This window comes from Temnothorax americanus, unplaced genomic scaffold, assembly GCF_048541705.1.
Source record: "Temnothorax americanus isolate GAGA-0224 unplaced genomic scaffold, ASM4854170v1 Scaffold31, whole genome shotgun sequence".
NCBI lineage: Eukaryota > Metazoa > Arthropoda > Insecta > Hymenoptera > Formicidae > Temnothorax > Temnothorax americanus.
This window is the reverse complement of record NW_027509453.1, coordinates 889,950-907,734: the sequence shown is the minus strand read 5'-3', so window position 1 is coordinate 907,734 and position 17,785 is coordinate 889,950. Positions and strand designations below refer to the sequence as shown.

At 37.3% G+C, this 17,785-nt stretch overlaps 1 protein-coding gene across 3 annotated transcripts in view; it reads right to left on the bottom strand.

The window, feature by feature from the left end:
- Positions 1-2,882: 2,882 nt before the first annotated feature.
- The window catches only part of Cdase (neutral ceramidase), a 44,285-nt gene continuing 29,382 nt past the window's right edge, over positions 2,883-17,785 (bottom strand). For all 3 annotated transcript variants that reach the window (XM_077412638.1, XM_077412637.1, XM_077412639.1), the window contains exons 9-16: positions 9,402-9,524; positions 9,122-9,316; positions 7,436-7,666; positions 7,033-7,128; positions 6,601-6,771; positions 3,763-3,878; positions 3,404-3,572; positions 2,883-3,178 (exon numbers count right to left, since the gene is read on the bottom strand). In XM_077412638.1, coding sequence (XP_077268764.1) covers positions 3,134-3,178; positions 3,404-3,572; positions 3,763-3,878; positions 6,601-6,771; positions 7,033-7,128; positions 7,436-7,666; positions 9,122-9,316; positions 9,402-9,524 — 1,146 coding nt within the window. In that variant the 3' untranslated portion in view covers positions 2,883-3,133. The remainder of the gene's footprint in view (positions 3,179-3,403; positions 3,573-3,762; positions 3,879-6,600; positions 6,772-7,032; positions 7,129-7,435; positions 7,667-9,121; positions 9,317-9,401; positions 9,525-17,785) is intronic.

Genomic DNA, 17,785 nt, shown 5'->3' with positions numbered 1-17,785 from the left:
TTTTTAAAAAAGTTTCCGAAATGTCTCATTCTTCTGTACGATTACATCTCTGCATAAAAAAGATATTACATTAAAAAATATCGCGACAATATATTTTTCATTTTTATGCAAATCGATATAAAAGAATATTATATTTGGAATGTAGCACAAGAAGATACATTTATAGAATGCACCGATGCACTTGTACAATAGAGAATTATTTCGACGATATCGCACTTCACGCCTCCACCATTTGCGTGTAGGATTAGAATATACCGGAGATTGCAAGAAAATTTCATTACTATTTTACTTGCTTTGATGCTGTGAAACGTTTTGCTTTCTCCACATAGGCGTACAAATAAGTATTGACCTACAAATTACTGTGTATAATTACGCGGAGTAACAATTAATAATAAATAACACACAGTTGTAAATAATAAATTGTCGAGTATAGTCTTTCAAAAAATTGCACAAAATCATATTAGCAATAGGGGAGACCGGGGCGAAGTCATCACTATTTTTTCGGTGCCGATTTTTAACAACAAAACAAATAATTTTAGTAAAATGTGGTATGCCGTTGTAAAGAGCGAACCGTTGGCTACTAAAATAAGGACATTTTTTATCTACGTCGCTTTGTTCAACGGTATAGAGTGAAAACGACAAAGGTGCAAAAATTGAAATGTCAAAATTGCCGGAGCGGAGCCGCCACTCATTCTCGGACTGAATTTTAAATAAAAATTCATAATTCCGATCATGAAAAATGATAGGATACATTTTATTCATCATTTTTTAATAAAAAATGGAAACATTAATTAAAAACACGATGGCGGAAAATAATTACAAGAAAAGCGCACACACTTATGTGCCCTACGCTCGCACGAAATGCACTGTTTCTCGTCAGCTCTATTCTGTCATCTCTGAGCACGCGCAGCACATATTATCCAAGTCCTCGCCGGACTCCGACCACTGATGCTTCATTGACTTTGATTTTCGCCCGAAGCCTCTATGATATGGCATGGTGACGACTTCGCCTCGGACACAGATTTTAAGTTTGATTGCTCATGAAATATTAGAATACAACGAAAATAAAAAAATTTCACTGGATTCGTGTTCAGCATGCATTACTCTTCAGAATCACTTATTTCGAGATTCAGAGAGAAAATATTAAAATATTTAAAATTTTTGACGCGCAAAATATTTTACTTTTGACCTCCGAAAACACGTTTGCCTTAATGAAAATCACAACATGGCATATAATCTCACTAAACTCCGTTGGTTACATGGGCACCATAAGTAGTGTTTACAATATTAATGGCGAGTTCACACAATATACAGATTTCAAGATAATTGTAGTGACGACTCCGCCCCGGTCTCCCCTATACATATCGTGACTGACCGATTGATACGGTATCGGTACTCTGTCCGATGAACTATAATAATAAATATCTTATATAGTGTATAAATATCTTTTAAAATATAAATATCTTGGGAAAAATCCACAATCCGCGCTATCGATTACTAGATGTTGTCAGTCGCCTATGATGAAGGGAATATGTAAAGCATGCGCTGATATGTGATACGAATATAATATATCTCAAAAGCTAGCAGCACCTACCGATACGAAATAATATGTAGAATTATGCCAGTAATATAACTCCACGCAACAGAATAATACAATATGATTGTAATGCATATATACGATCGCGCATATAAATTCAGCATTTATGATTCTTCTCATGAGACGAACATATTTTCTCATTAGCCTCCTTTATTGAAAACCTTGTATGATATTTATGGAATTTGATTATAATGCTTATAATAAAAATTTATGAAATTACTTTAAATAATAAAATTTATGAAAATAATACACTCCATTTTTTTTTAAGCTTGGAACATTTTTACTTCTACGAGAACAAAAAGAACGAGGAAGAGAGAGAATGTCATTTCTAAGTTTCTCATCCCTTTCTAAACGTCGTCTCTAAAAGAACGTCTCGCAAAGTACACGAGTAGTAATTTTTTAGGCAACTTTTAAATCTGTTGCTTCTACAATTTTTTCAGATATCTTAAATTTTTACAATCTTGTGAAAGACTTTTGTGCTATAAAATCTTGAGGAGCAAACTAAAATTTTATTTATTAAAATTAGTCACGTGATGTGTGTAATATAGCGATTTATTTACCACTATCAATATTTTTTACAATAATAAGACTTAATGACCAAATTCGAAAACAATGCCGATAATGGAAATAATATATTGTCTTATAAAAGAAGATCTCCTACTCGGAAATTCAAGAAATTATAAAACTTTGTTAAAACGTATAAAGGTTCTCTTGAATAAATTAATAAGTAAAAAAAAGAATAAGTAATAAGAGCAGAGCCAAACGCAGTAATTGGTGCGCAATATTTAATTATATTCTTAGTCAGTACACATAAATTAGCGGACGTTTCGATCCTTATTTTTTAATCATCTGCAGCACAAATATTAAAGTTGCAAAGTCGTACTTTAAAGAAAATATAATCCACTGCTTCTGTTTATACATTTTTTATTACTTTTTAAATCATTAATAAGTTTTCTAATCGGTAAATTTCATTAAAAGAAATAAATTTTCTTCATAAAATTTGGTAATATTTCTTTTTGTTGGCGAATAACAAAACAAAAATGAAAAATGAGCCAACTTCCAGGCTTTAAGTTTATCCCTTCAAATTGAATTCAAGCAGCAAAAAATGGCTTATTATATCAACATCCTCTACGTATTGCCAAAGTTTTTATAATTTTTTAATTTTCTGAATTGGGAACCCAATCCGTAGTTATATATATAGTCACATATGTAAATCAAATCTTGTAAACTATAATAAAAGAATCTTAACAATATCATCGAACACTATTAAACACGAAAGAATATATCTATTTGGAAAGGAGGAAAATACGATTTATTTTATATACAAGCTTGACATACATAAACATACGTGATCTTTCAATTAGTCATTTCATTCATACACCATTCATTCATTTGCCATTGTTTAATCAAATAGAATATCTATTTACACGCACATCAATTTTACGACAAAATCAATTTAACTGTAAAGAATAAGCGTAATAATTTCCTTGTCGACTAAGAAAGCACGCGAGGAAGGACAAGAGAGGCATCAAGTGGTTACCCATAATAACGTTGACGAATACTCAGTGCAGGAACTTTCATCTGTAATCATAGTAACGAATATAATTAGATTTAGCACACGATTACTTAGCGTAATGATCGATATAACAATGAGATTTGAGATATTTTCCTCGGTGTATATTAAAAATACAGAACTGTAACTAATATGCTATGTATTTCGTTCTTTAATACGTCGGCTTTAACTCATATACATGTACGTAATAGTAAATAAATGTATTTGTAGCATGTGCTACAATCGAGATTTACCTGAAAATGATTGGTGACACCATAGTAAGGATACACGCCACCAAGGACATAGCGATAATAACCATTATGTCTGATGCGATATTCGCCCGGTTTAACGCCCTGCGGGATTTTCCACGTAATGGTTACCTGACTCGACCCCAGTATCATGGAAGTTCGCCTCCATTGAAATCTAAAAGTGCACATATCCCATTGCGATTTATTACGCTATTAAAAGATAAAAATAGGATACGGCTAAAAGGAGAAGAATGGCGTTCCGTATTCCAAATTTCGTATTTGGTGCATCTTGCATAATTGCATAATTAACGCCGAATATGTATACCCATGATGATTGCGCGATATTGAGATTTTGATACACGTACTTAGTCTCCCAATCAGCATCCGTGGCCACTGGAACCCAAACTTCGTCATCCTCTAATCGCTCCACGGTCAAAAACGTACCGTCAGTCATTAAATTGTTACGAGGATGACCGGCGACCTGAAACAGAAGAAATGAGCAGCTCCATTATATCGTAAATGTGCAAATCTTTCTTCCTCCCCCCCCCCCCGATCCATTATTATTGGATTTTAACTGTAATTGAACGCGCGCGGAGCGCTGTAGAGGTATATCTATCTATTCGAAGATAAACGAGAATCTGTGGCTGTTTACACCTGAAAATACGCTCTTCTTGAAACGGAATTGCAAACACGACGTGTTTTACATATTTACCGCAGCAGCTGATACCGGAAGCAAGCGTTCGTGCGAGAAAGGTTTTTTCCGAGCGATCAATACGAGCCAAGAATGGAGAATGTTCTGAACTGGCCTCGCGTAAGTTATATGGACTATGATTTATTTGGACCTGTGCTTTCACGATGCATCTCGCGCCTCCACCGCCGGAAATTATAGCCAGAAGGTAATTTATGATTACTTAATCCGTTCGCACCGCGTCACCGAAGGCAACCTATTTTCCGAGCGTTACGCGAGCGAGCGCGCGGGAAAACGTCGGTGCTGCTTTTTATTGCGTGACTCAATCGCGATAAAAACGCGGATCTGCCATGATTAACATCGAACGACGATTTCCGCCCATAAAAGATCGACGCGGCGATCATTTCTCGCCTTTATTCGCTGAATCAACGAAAGTGACGCTGCGTATCAGAAAAATTTCTTGAAAAAAAAACCCGCACATTAAAAATAAAGTCAATTTTACATAATTTATTACATTTTAGATAAAGGTGTATAATTAAATAACCATTAAATAGAAAAGGTGCCATCGTCGGTCGGGCTGGACCTTATTAAACTAATAGATAATAATTCACATTTCTGTGTGAATTTTGTGTACTTTTTCCAGTTCCATGTAACTATCTCTTTTTATTGGTGTTGAATAGAGAGAGATAGAAATTTTTCACTTTTCACGTTTACGCTCTAGAAGAAAAGTTATGTGATCGTCTGCCCAACACTGCGCACCGATTACACTGTTCAACAAAAAATTACTCTCCTTCGAGCACAAGAACGAGATTAATCGTTTCCCATAATTTTTTGGATGCCGAATACGAGTCCGTTTATCAAAGTACTCTAGCTCACACTTTTGAGAAATGTGCAATTGAAGGTTGCAAAAAAAGGGTTATTTCAGTGTATTTTGGCACGTTATAACCACGATATGATATGACGTGTGGAAGAAGTTTTATTGCAATCAAAATTAAGTATGTTGTTAAGACTTTCAATCTTTAAAAGGAATTTGTTGTGATATTCTCGTTTCTGTAGATTTTTTTATTGAACACTACGTATTATTTGTCGATCCTAAAATACAGTTCTTTGTTTTGAAACAGTAAATCCATATACTTAAGTCAATAATCGATAACTTTTAATACTAACAAGCATCTTTTTTAAATCGCTGTAAAGAATTTATTGCGAAAAATATTACCCAAGTCAGTTTTTGAAACTTGGACCGCTCCATCCAATCCGACGGGCATGTTTACTAATTTGACCATTGAGGCATATTTATCGCAATAATCGATAAATATTAAGGAAAACTTCTTATTTCTGCAGGTAATGTGAATAGATAATAATAAGTCGAACTGGACCGATGAATATCTCTCGCAAATATGTATCAAATTAATTAATTTAGCAAATATGTTTGATAACCATAATATTTATAGTACGGAACATAAAATCAATAACTTAATTAATAATACATGCCCTTTATAGTCATTACTGCGTCATCATTTATTGTCAATAATTAACCGACTAATTATATTTAACATTATACGCAATTCTGCAGGATTAATTTATGGTCAGAATCTCATAAAACAATAATATAAGATTAAAATCATTTAATATATTCGTTTACATTATCTATTATACTCATGTTATATAAGCGTTATAAACCATTGTAGCCTTCAAATAAAAGAAGAACAGAGGGGAGAAATGGGGACGTAAACGAACCAAAAAATAGGTGTAAGGCATTCTTTTGTTCGAATTTTCATGATGATGTCTTACGTCAAGTTCATAATGTCGTGTCATCAGCAACAATTTTGTTTCCGCTACACGGAAATATCTATTACAGAAATATTTATGGAAATTGCAATAAACAGTTATTTTCGCGTCCTTCCTCTTTAGTTAGGTATATAGAAAAAGTAATTCAACACGTGCGCAACACAATTAATTTTTCTGACAATATGTAACATTGACAACATGTAACAAATGAAAAATACACAATACACGGAATTTACTTGGAAAATCGATCGTGTGCCGTGACTAGGTTCCACGGTTTAGTTTATATTGCTGCGAATACACAAAGTTTCCTGTCGTCGCAGCAGGCGGCCTTGGCTAATGGCGTTAGTCCGTCCGACTCGCAATGTGTTATGCCGCATTAAAGGTTCATTATTGCGGTGTTTACAGATAATCGATGTGCACGCGTCGCATAGTAATCGGACCATTTCGTAGCGTATCCACCGTTCAATGGTTCGCGAAGCGAGCAGGCACCGCTATACGTATGTAAAATGGAATTACATGTGTTTTGCGCAAACTGCCTGTGACCCCTCTCCCCCGACCTACCCGAATTCAATTACGTCGCATTTCGCGTAATATCCCTGTGTGACGCTGATACAGTTTGCAACCGCGTCGATTGCTCTATTATTCGAAAACATTGCAGATATAACGATTTTACGCGGGAAAAAATTCTTTAAAACATTTTTAGATACCGCACAAGGGAGATACTTACAAAGATCGCCGTAACCGTGTCACCAGGCGACGCGACTTTTGGCGGCTGTTGGATAACATCCCCGAAGTTACGACCCCATCGCGGCGTATCATACAGCACGGGAGGTACAAGACTGATCAAGTTACTGTGAAGCAACTCCGGAGCAAGTGGTCCTGGTGGAACGGGTTTATTCTGCAATAATGGATAAAACAACACATAGCATGCGTCCTCGATATAAATTCCGTCACATTAAGTGCAATTCTGCGATGACGTAAAAGATAAATAATGTATAACTTCTGCGAAAATTATAACCGATTACTAAGCGGAGAAATATTTTCACTGTGAGCAAGATTGATCGCATCTTGAGGTAGGCGAAGAAAGACCTTCTCGATTCCGAATTGATAATATTTCTGCATATTTTGCATAGCGAACGTTTATGTTTTATTTTCTCACTTGAACAGCCGCTTGTACCAGCTCCTGGTATTGCTTCAAGTATATCGTGAGTGTATGCGGGCCATAAATCGTCGATGCGCCCTCGTATCTCTGTATCTGAAAATTAATAATTCAGCGACCATTATGCATTATGTATCGGAATGCGTGTGAAAGAAATGAACCCGGAGGGTGAAGAGAATCGCCAGATCGAGTTTATTTGAACAATTTTCAATGCTATTTAATCTCAATTATCAAAAAAATTATCAGACCGACATGTATGAGAAATTTTGTTAACAGCTTATTTTATAATATGCTGGCAAATCGCGCCGTAACTAATTCGACACGTTTCGCGTGGCAGTCTTCAAAGTGGTCCGGATCCTCGAGTGAATGCTTGTGTTTGGCAATATAGGAATGAACAGTTTACTTGATACTCCTCGGGCGTCGTTACGTAATCGCTGTAAGTATTGCAGAGCCCTGCGACTATTACGGACGTTTCGTCGACGGATACATCGTTCATGACTTTCTTGATAGCCTCTCGCAATCTTCTTCCGGACATTGTCGTGAATTCACCGGGCACACCGGCGATGACGACGTTCCCGATTACGGCGACCTGCGTCGAGACAATTTTCGGCTGCCATTGATAGGGGAGTTTCATCTGGAAATTGTGAATCACCGTATCACGACGATTCAGTGCACCGCGGACGTAACAATATTAAAGCGTTCAATTAAGGTAAATGTACCTACACAGAGAGAATTTTCTCTTAGATCTTACCCTAAAAATCATATGGTAGTTGTAGGAAAACATGTGCTACGAAGAATTGAGCTATTCTGATTTAATATCTACCATAATAAAAGATATTAATATTTATTTTATTCAAATATAAAATACGTTTGATTAATTTTACTAAAATATATCTAGAAAATTTCAATAATTTTTCAAAAATTATCAATCTGCTTAGTGCTTAGTAATTTTTATTACGTTGTTTGTAAAATGTATTGTGTATTTCAAAAATTCCTTGGTTGCCAAGTTGTCCCAAGTTTGTAGCAAAATTTAACGAAAATTATTCTCCGTGTACCAATGCCTATGTCTGGACATTTTTATCATTTCAGTCCTTAAATAAGTTATAACGCAAATTAAAATCAAAGATAAAAATATAATATATGAGACAAATATTTTTAATAAGAGAAATAAGATCGTAACGATATACAATCAATTAGAATCAAAAGCCATGCGATCCAAGCTTAGGTCTTTGATTAGTTTCTGTATACATGTATGTCTATATATATATATATTATTTTTTCAACAAACTGCGCGCCGATTATTTGTCGGACTTAAAAACACAGTAATTGTTAGAATTAAAAACCCTTCCCTCCCCGGAATTAAATCGACTCGATTTAAAAAATTATCTAAAAACTGTAAATAAATTTATTGCGAAAATTATCACCTCAGCCAGGGTTCGAACCTGGAACCTCCCTCATTCCGTGTAGGGCGTCGTACCAATTCGACCACCGAGGCATGTGGTAATATTTATCGCAATATATAACCGGTTAATAATAGTTTGAAACGTCTTTCTCAGGCGACGTGAATAATAATAAGAGAAATAGGATCGTAACGATATACAATCAATTAGAATCAAAAGCCATGCGATCCAAGCTTAGGTCTTTGATTAGTTTCTGTATACATGTATGTCTATATATATATATATATATATATATACATATAATTTTTCCAACAAACAAAAATATTTTTATCTTTGATTTTAATTCGCGTTATACTTATTTAAGAACTAAAATGATAAAAGTGTCCAGACAGATCTTACGTGTCCAGGCATTGGAACATTTATCTTACACCGCGCTGCGCGTAGGACTGACATTTCCATTCTCATTCCATAGAAATCGCGACTCATTAATTATCTAAACGTGATCATTTACATTGAATCTTATTTCTTCGTACGTAGTATCTATGGGAAAAATCTAATGTTTATCTATCGCACAATGAAATACTATTAATCGCGCATCTTAATTGCATTCTAATGACAAAATTAAATAAATTGTACAATGATGTAGATTCAAGATCGCGCAGTAGAGTGCGCTTGAAAGGTAGACTCACTCGTCCGGTGGCCAGTAAAATAGGTTTCGGGCTCTGGCAACGAATATCGTTTTCCGTGGGGGCGGCCAAAAAGTTTCGTACGGCGTTCCAAAAGGGATTCGAAGTCGTTGTTCCTTGCTCGAAGGCGAATGAGCCAGGTCCGTCGGTTGTACCAGCTGCGAAGCTATAACCCATCGCAGGTACGCAGCCGTGCACCTTGTGAAAGAAGTCCGAATAAATCCTTCCTTTGTCGAGAATTTGCTTTCATTGTCAGGATTACTAGATGACAAGGAGGATTTACCTCCTCAAATATACGCGTTGTCTCATTGTAGAATTCCGCGGACTGTTCCGGCATGTTGACATATCGATGAACCGATCGCACTGGTCCAATCACTTCCACCGTATTGCCACTTTTCCATAATCTCTGCGAAACAAAGGAAATTTCGTATGAACAAGATATCGCGCGGTAAAATACAAACATTATTGTGTACACATTTAAAGAAATTTTGATTCTACAAGCCACTTGTATGATTTATACTATGGGAGTAAAAGGCTCTCCTTCGTCCTACACGCATTTTCGCGATTACGTGGAACGTATGAAGGCAAAAATTTGATGATGATTGATTGTGAAGAAGATAAATAAGCATAGTGCATGCTCATGTTGGTTATAAAAATTTTCCTCAATGATCTTAGATTTTCTCATATGAGAAAACTGATGACGGAGAAGTATGCGAAGGTTTCGCGTATGAATCGATAATGTACTGGTAAACTGATAGAGTTAAAAGCGATGAAGATTGTTGTCGGAGTAAAGTTAAAATCCTGATGTGATCACCATATGAGAGTTAATCTAGTATCGATCACGATCATGGTTATTAGATTCCTTTCGTAGAAATATGAAAGTGAAACGTTGCACAATCCGCAAAAGAAACTATAAATGAATATGCCGATCTGTGCAATTGTACAACTTGAATATCTTCTTCCATGTTATCTATATAAAATGAATATTGCATTATTCCGGAAGTACGAGAAATACAACATATTATCGTTATTAAATTACGGCAATTAAATTAGCGTTTTAGCACTGTATAAATCATCATTGGCAGATAAAACGCGATGTATCTGCAATTAGTTTATTTATAGTGACCTAATTAAGCCTTTTAACACGTTTTGCTTTGATCTCTTATTTATATATATAATATATGGAAAACATATAAAACCTAAAATTGGAGCTCGATTTTAGATGAAGCTGTTGCGGTTTAAATTTCACGAGTAAGATGTGTATGAAGGATAGAGCGATGGAAAATATAACGCAAATGTATCTTTTAATTAAAATACCAGGTAAACATTTATCCGCAGGTACTCTCTTCATTTGGTCATTACAATCTCGTCATTTAGTCGTTACAAGTAGAAAAGACAACAGAGATATTACGAAAACAGGGCAGACAGCCTTTAACAATTATTATTTAATACATTATTTAACATTTATTATACTTCATCGTCTCTGTTGAAATATGAATATCTATTTAAAAACAATGCGGTGGGGAATATGGAAAAACGCAGCGTCAGATACTTAACGAAATTTCAATAATACGATATAATTATTGCAATAATAAATAAAATTATTTTATATTTTCTATAGTAAAAATTATATCATATATCGTTGCATTTTAAAATTACACGTCTTGCGAGAAAAAAAATAATAATCGGCGAAACCGTCAAGAACAGATTTTCGCCTTTTTGATCGAAGGATCCTAAAATCGGCTTACGTAAATCGACTCCGTATGAGAAGATGGTAGAAACTAAACTGAAACCACGTATACGCATATGTATATGGCGGAAGTCGGAGGATATTTCGAAAAGTGGAAAAACACGGGCTCGCATTTCCATGATGCTCTGATATATCGCGCGCGGAGGCGAGGAATTCACGCGAGCGAGCGAGCACGCACGCAGGCAGACAGGCAGGCAGGCACGCATGAAATGCATCCGTTGTATAGCGTTTGGCCAGTATATAGCACCTTCTACGGCTATAGAAACCGTTTCTCGCTCTCCTTTGTGATGCTAATACTTCTTCACGAAACTGACGACGGCTTCGCAGTTCGCCGGTCGTGCCCCCCCCCCTTCGGTCATGCTTAAGGAACATGCGAATATATGTTAATTATCGCGGCAGCGAGGCGCTCGCCCGCGCGTCCCCGGCTTCTGCATTACGAACGGCGAAAGCACGCTAAAACGCGTGCTCTGTTCGGTCTGAGCACGGACTCCCTGAATATACCAGGCATATGAATACCGCTGAATACGCTTTACCTGCTTTGATACATGGCATCCTGATTGCCCGCTTTTCCCCGGTACACGATGGCTGCGACGTTAATAATTCGTTCCTGTAACGCTTTGCCGCCGCGTACATGATGTAATAATCCTCTCATTCCCGTGTTCTGAGCTTTAATCGCGATCGCTATGCTCTTTTACACTTTTTCGGTGTAATGCCCCGCCACGCGAATATTCGCATCAGCGAGATTCGAGTCGGCACGCTTGCGGATTTAATCCGCACTCTTTGACTTAAATGATTTCATCTTTCGCGCGATTTGTTTAAAGATGAAACGCACATTTTTCGCAGTTACATACGCTCTACGTGGCGTTTCTCTTTCAAAACCTACTAACACATAATTAGCTCCTTTCACAGGACGCGCGTTCATTTTTTCTACGGCTTATTGAGAGAGTTCCCGCGAGAAGCTGGTGCGGTGCATCTCGCGGAGTTACTGCTGCCGTTGCGTTTCGAAGATATTCGCGAAATTTGTGCTAAAGTTACAAATGACCTTATACCGAGAGAAAGTTTTTTCCACTTTTCTCGGCCTACCTTCACGTTGATATTCGGAAACGCGCAAATCGAGGACCATTTGTATTCGAGCACCGGCGAGTCATCCAGGTGTATAATACCACATAGGTACGACAGATGTCTTTATACTACTACGCCCGCAGCGTCGCCGCGCCGCGTCCGCGTCGGAGGGAAAGTAAGTGGCGGAAGGTGCCATGCCGTTGCGTGTGCGAGGAGATGCGACGCGAGATATTTCGGTCGCGCGAGTATGAGCGAGGAAACGATAACGAATGATGTCCGAGTGGATTAGACACACGAGCGCTGACCGAGCGCATATACACATTGCACACTCTACGACGCGGCCAGACGCTGCGCGTAGCTTTCCCGCCTTCGGGTATCGCCTCTTCATTTTTATCTCGCCGCGATACGGTGTCACGAGCAGCAGATTAATGTGACACGATGATACACGTGTCCGGGACCGGCGAGGTAAAACGGCGACTACCCTCCCAACGCGCAACGGCCGCGGCGGGGGCAAACCGTCGATATTGCATCATTAGGCGATGTAAATTCTTCAATGTAACGGCGCGCATTATTAATTTTAATAATGCGCAAATGGTATATTGAACGCGGCGCGGCGCCGCGGCACGACGACACGTGGCAAACCCCGGTTTAGGGATCCAAGATAGCTAGCTGATCAATTATACCGTAATGTCGAAGTCGGGTATCTTCATCTGCTTTTGCACAGATTGCTGGTTATATTATCCTCTCGAATTCAGCAGCGAATATCGATTACGCTTCGGGATTCAATATTAATCGAGCCGAATCCTCACGTGGGCGGGCAACCTTGTGCCAAGGCTTGCGAGAACAAGAACGCGGCGCGGGCGTGGGAATACGCCGACCCGGAAGATTCTATTGATCTTAATCGAACGACTTTTCCTATTAGCATACGTCGATCGTATCCGTATCCGGTTGAGACAATTCCCGCCCTGGCAATCCCTACATCGATCGCGGCATTTTCGGTATCTAGAGCATATTATGGTCGCAATATACGATTTTCTCTCGAAAAACAAATGACAAATTTTTTAAAAGGCAAAGATAAAATATATGTAATTAGTGCGTGATTAATCAACAATTAAATTAGCATTTATGTAATAATAAGTAGAACCTCAGAAGATATAAATTTTTTTTAATGACCTTATATGAAAGCTATCATATATAATATATGAAACTTTATATATGTATACGTGGTACATATTGTTTAACAAATTCATGTAAATTTAATGTGTGGCAGTATTTCCTCGCAATTTCGCCATATACTTATTTTAATAACTTTCAGATTTTTATTCAATTTTGGGGGGAAGCGTGCTCGCGCGCTTTGGAACCTCGTGAAATAAAAGTAACGATACATAATAAAATTGATGTCGAAAGAAAGAGGGTTACGTCAGCTGTAATGAATTAGACTTGGAATTAGACGTAACATTAGCTTACATATAGAAATTAAGCTACATCTGCCTCGCATCAATCTAAAGCGTTTTCGACGGAGAAATAATTACATTAATAAATATAAATTTTATGATATTAGTCTTTATATTATAAACTTAAACTCGGTTTTAAAAGATAAATTGATTAAAAGATAACTTTAAAAAATTATAAATATTTAACAAGTTAAGTGATAATGGGCTATGAGAGCCGACACAAAAGATCAAATATGCGGAAAATTATTTTTATGTAACACGTGCATGGAAAGTGGCCCATTGCGCACGCTACGCGTGCGTGATAGACCACTTTCCACGCACTTGCAACATAAAATAGGGTGTGCAAGCCGTGCGTAATGATGAAAATTCACGTTTGCGGAGTTGACGCACGTGCGTTACTTCTGTAGTAACTTACGATAATTTATTCGTTTACGCGGAGTAAATTATCGTAAGTTACTACGAAATGCTATTACTACGCACGTGCGTCAACTCCGCACCCGTGAATTTTCATTTTACAGCACTTGTTGCACAAATAACTATTATCTTATAAGGCCGGTTTTCACACGCAATGATTGGTGGCGCCAGGCCGCGCCAGTCGACTAATGCCAGTAAAAATGCAAGTGTAAACACTTGATGCAAACTGGCGCTAGTAATGTGGCGTTTACTCTGGCGGTTATTGGCCAAAGCATATAACCTCAAATTTGAGGTTATATATGGTTGTTGTCATTTACTGTGTGTTTAATAAATGTTAAATATTTTCCATATTATACGCCAATCACTGTGTAAACACTTGTAAATTTGCCAGTTGGTTCTGGCGCCAATGAATGCCAGTCAGTTGGCGCCACTAATCATTGCGTGTGTAAACCGGCCTTTATACTACGTTTACGCGAGCGTTACTTATTTTGTAGTAACTTACGATAATTCCTTCGCGCGTAAAGGATTTCGTAGTAACTTACGATAATGTACTCCGCGTAAACGAATAAATTATCGTAAGTTACTACAGAAGTAACGCTCGCGTAAACGTAGTATTAGTCAATACATTAAAACAATAAAATTCAAACGTTTCGGCCCTAAATCGGGCCCTCTTCAGTGACTGATGTATAAAAAGTTGATATGCACGCATACAATGGTATCACAATAGGCTATGTACAAAGTTATTATATGCACGCATACAATGGTATCGCAATGGGTTAACGCGAAACGCAAGCGCAGATATTGTAATTCGCATTTTGAGGACGTCAGGTGCGTTTATATATCTCTCTGCAAGTATATGTTACGGCGCGTATGTCCGGTCAGCACCCGCGCAGCAATTGACAGCGGGAATCAAAGAGGGAGAGACGAAAGCAGCAAAATGTGGCCCGACAGAACTACCGAATGCAATAACCATTAGGACCATTGTAAGAGATGGAAATTATGCATAACTTACTGCGTGCTACGTGAACCGCATTCAGACGTCTCTGCAGAGATATTCCCTGTGTGGAGAACGATGTGTTCGTCGGCATCTGAACCACGAATGTGCGAGTTTAGAGTTTCAGAGCGCCCGCCGTGGTCTCAAGAGCACGCGAATAACGTATAATAATTAAAAACAAATATACATCGCCGAACATACGGTCGCAACAAAAGAGAATTCGTCGGATTTATTTAAACATTAGAACATTGAAGAACATTAAACGCTTTATTTTACTTATTAGCGGGAGATATGATTCCGCCTAAAAAATCAGTGTCTATTTGTAAGTTGACACCGTTTTGCTGCAGACCGATGTGCAACATTTCAGCAACCAAGCGTCTGGTATAAAACGGTTCTTTGTCGAGGATTGCGGCATTCCCGAAATCAAACTTGTGATTGTGATCCATACAATGCATCTGCACTACAGAATGTCCCCCCGGATTTACTCGCTTATGTTCCCTGATACGAGTTCCCAAATGTCTACCCGCGTCTGTCCCGCATATAAGAAGCATCGCAGTCAGCCCAATTAATGCGATACACAACGTTGCTTTGAGAAGCATTATCGACAGTGTCCTTGTGTACTTTAATAAGGCCATTAAGTCGGTTAAAGTCGTAAAAACTCAATTTTTTGTCCATAATACTAGCAAGATAAGTGAATTTTTCCGAGATATTTTTTACGTACGGAACAGACAGATAAGACCTGCCGCTTGGGCTCTTCGTCGTCCAGAGGCCCCAAGAGAGATTTTTTAAAAAGAGATTTAAGCTTTTCCACAATTATCGCGAAAACGAAGTCCATTGGATAACCATTCTCAAGTAAGAGAGTAATGGCCAGAGACAGATTTTTTTGTGGAAGCTAAGATGGGATAGTCTGAAAGCCCTGTCAATTAATCCCATAGCAACCCCCTCTTTTGGCTACTCGGATGGCTGGAGAAGAAGCCAAGATAAATATAATTCTCCGCATATTTGATCTTGCGTCGACTCTCATAGCCCATTATCTCTTAACTTGTTCTTACTCAGAGCCTATTATACATTTGTTTATAAAGATTTAAATTAATTCTGATAAAATGGATATTGTTAATGCATATTATTAATAAGGCAAACGCCCACGCGGCCGATCCCCGACTAGATGGACTGATCTCATAAAATCGGCAACAAAATGCTCCATTACAGAATGTTCCCGCAGTGCCACAAACAGAGACAAATGGAGGCAAATTGCAAGAACTTCGGCGGAATCAATATAAAAATTCATAACCACGACCACTCTGTCAAGAGTGTACGACTAAAGAAGAAGAAGAGAATTATTAATAAAAAGTTTCAGTAATTTACAGTTCGAGTATTTTTAAAATAGAAAGAGGAGCGACTCATATTCAATACAATAAATACACGAATGAATTAAATTCAATCTTAATTTACGCTATATCTGATTTTATTTATTGATAATTTTAACGAATAACAACAGATAATAACGATAACAGTATCTATATTTACGTAAATAATTGTTTTAATAAAAAATATTTAAAATATAATATATTACTTTTAAGTATACGATTTTATAAATGTATACGTCGTTACGTACGCCAGTCGTTCTGTGTATGTAAGTCTAAAAATAAAAGCTTTATACCCAGCGATTTTTAGGACGTGCATAGTCAAGAAAATCTAGGGTAAATCGATATTATACATATTAGCGACATTGGATAGTATCCTTTTGCTCTGACAACACGATAATGTGTAAGGTGTTTCTGAGCACATAAGTATGCAAGTTTTGCACGCGCAAGCGCAGTTAAGAACACACATTAGAGTGTTGCGTAAATCGAATGCCTCAAAGAGCGCATTCAAATAGATCTGGCGCCATGTACGTAATTAAGTTAACGAACCTTTCAAACAGATCCTTGGGAGTTTACGGAAGAAAGTTATAGTGGCTGGTATAGCGATTGTATAGGAGATAATTACGCCGCGATATCATAAGTCTATCATATATAAGTTGCTGTTTATCAATAAATGCGTAACCAGCGAGCTCATATTGCATTCGAAGCTTTTGTTCATTGACGGGTACACGTTAATTCGTTAACAAAACAGCCAAAATTACTTAAATCCACTTTGAGTATCAAGAAAACAAAGCCGCTTAAAATAACACGCATTTTCTTCGTAAATATCACTACAACGTAAAAAAGTTTTCCGCGCGAAAAGAACGATTTTGTTGAAGCTAAAAATTTAGCTACATACAGATCGGAAAATAATTTTGTTGCACCATCAAAATAACTATAGTAGGTCGTTGAAGTATGATGATAATGTTGTAAAAAATTTTGACATTTTAGCAATCAGTTTGAGTGTTCTACATATAATTATTTTGATATAATGCAACAAAATTATTTTCAGATTTATATCTAACTAAATTTTTAGATACTTCTGCAGAATCGTTCTTTCCGTGCGCGGATCAAGTTTTCGCGCGCGCGCGTAACGCTCCAGTAGATCACTTATAATTATTCAATTAAATATCTAGTTTGTTCGAATCAGCTGTCACATTAAAGCTTGAAGAGATTTTCCTGTTTCGCGCAAAATTCCTCGAGGGACTTACACTCTGCAGAAAATATCAAGTACTGCGGGATATATGTCCGCTCCAAAAGTTCTCAGCGCGATCCATATAGGTATACATGTATAAAGTACAAGCATTTTTCGAGTGACTATGCTGTTAAAGAATTCTCAGGAGATCAAGAGAATCTTTTAAATTACGAGGCAATGTGTACAGTAATATGAATATATTATATCGCTATACACTCTTTTATTGGATGTTGTGCAACTGTTTTGACACGATTGTGGTATTCGCAACAAAATAATTAAAAAGAGTAACAGAGAGAGAGAGAGAGAGAGAGAGAGAGAGAGAGAGCAGCAAAGTATCAAGCATCAGGAAGTAACATTAATTATAACACTGACAGTCACAATTTAAATCTTTGTCT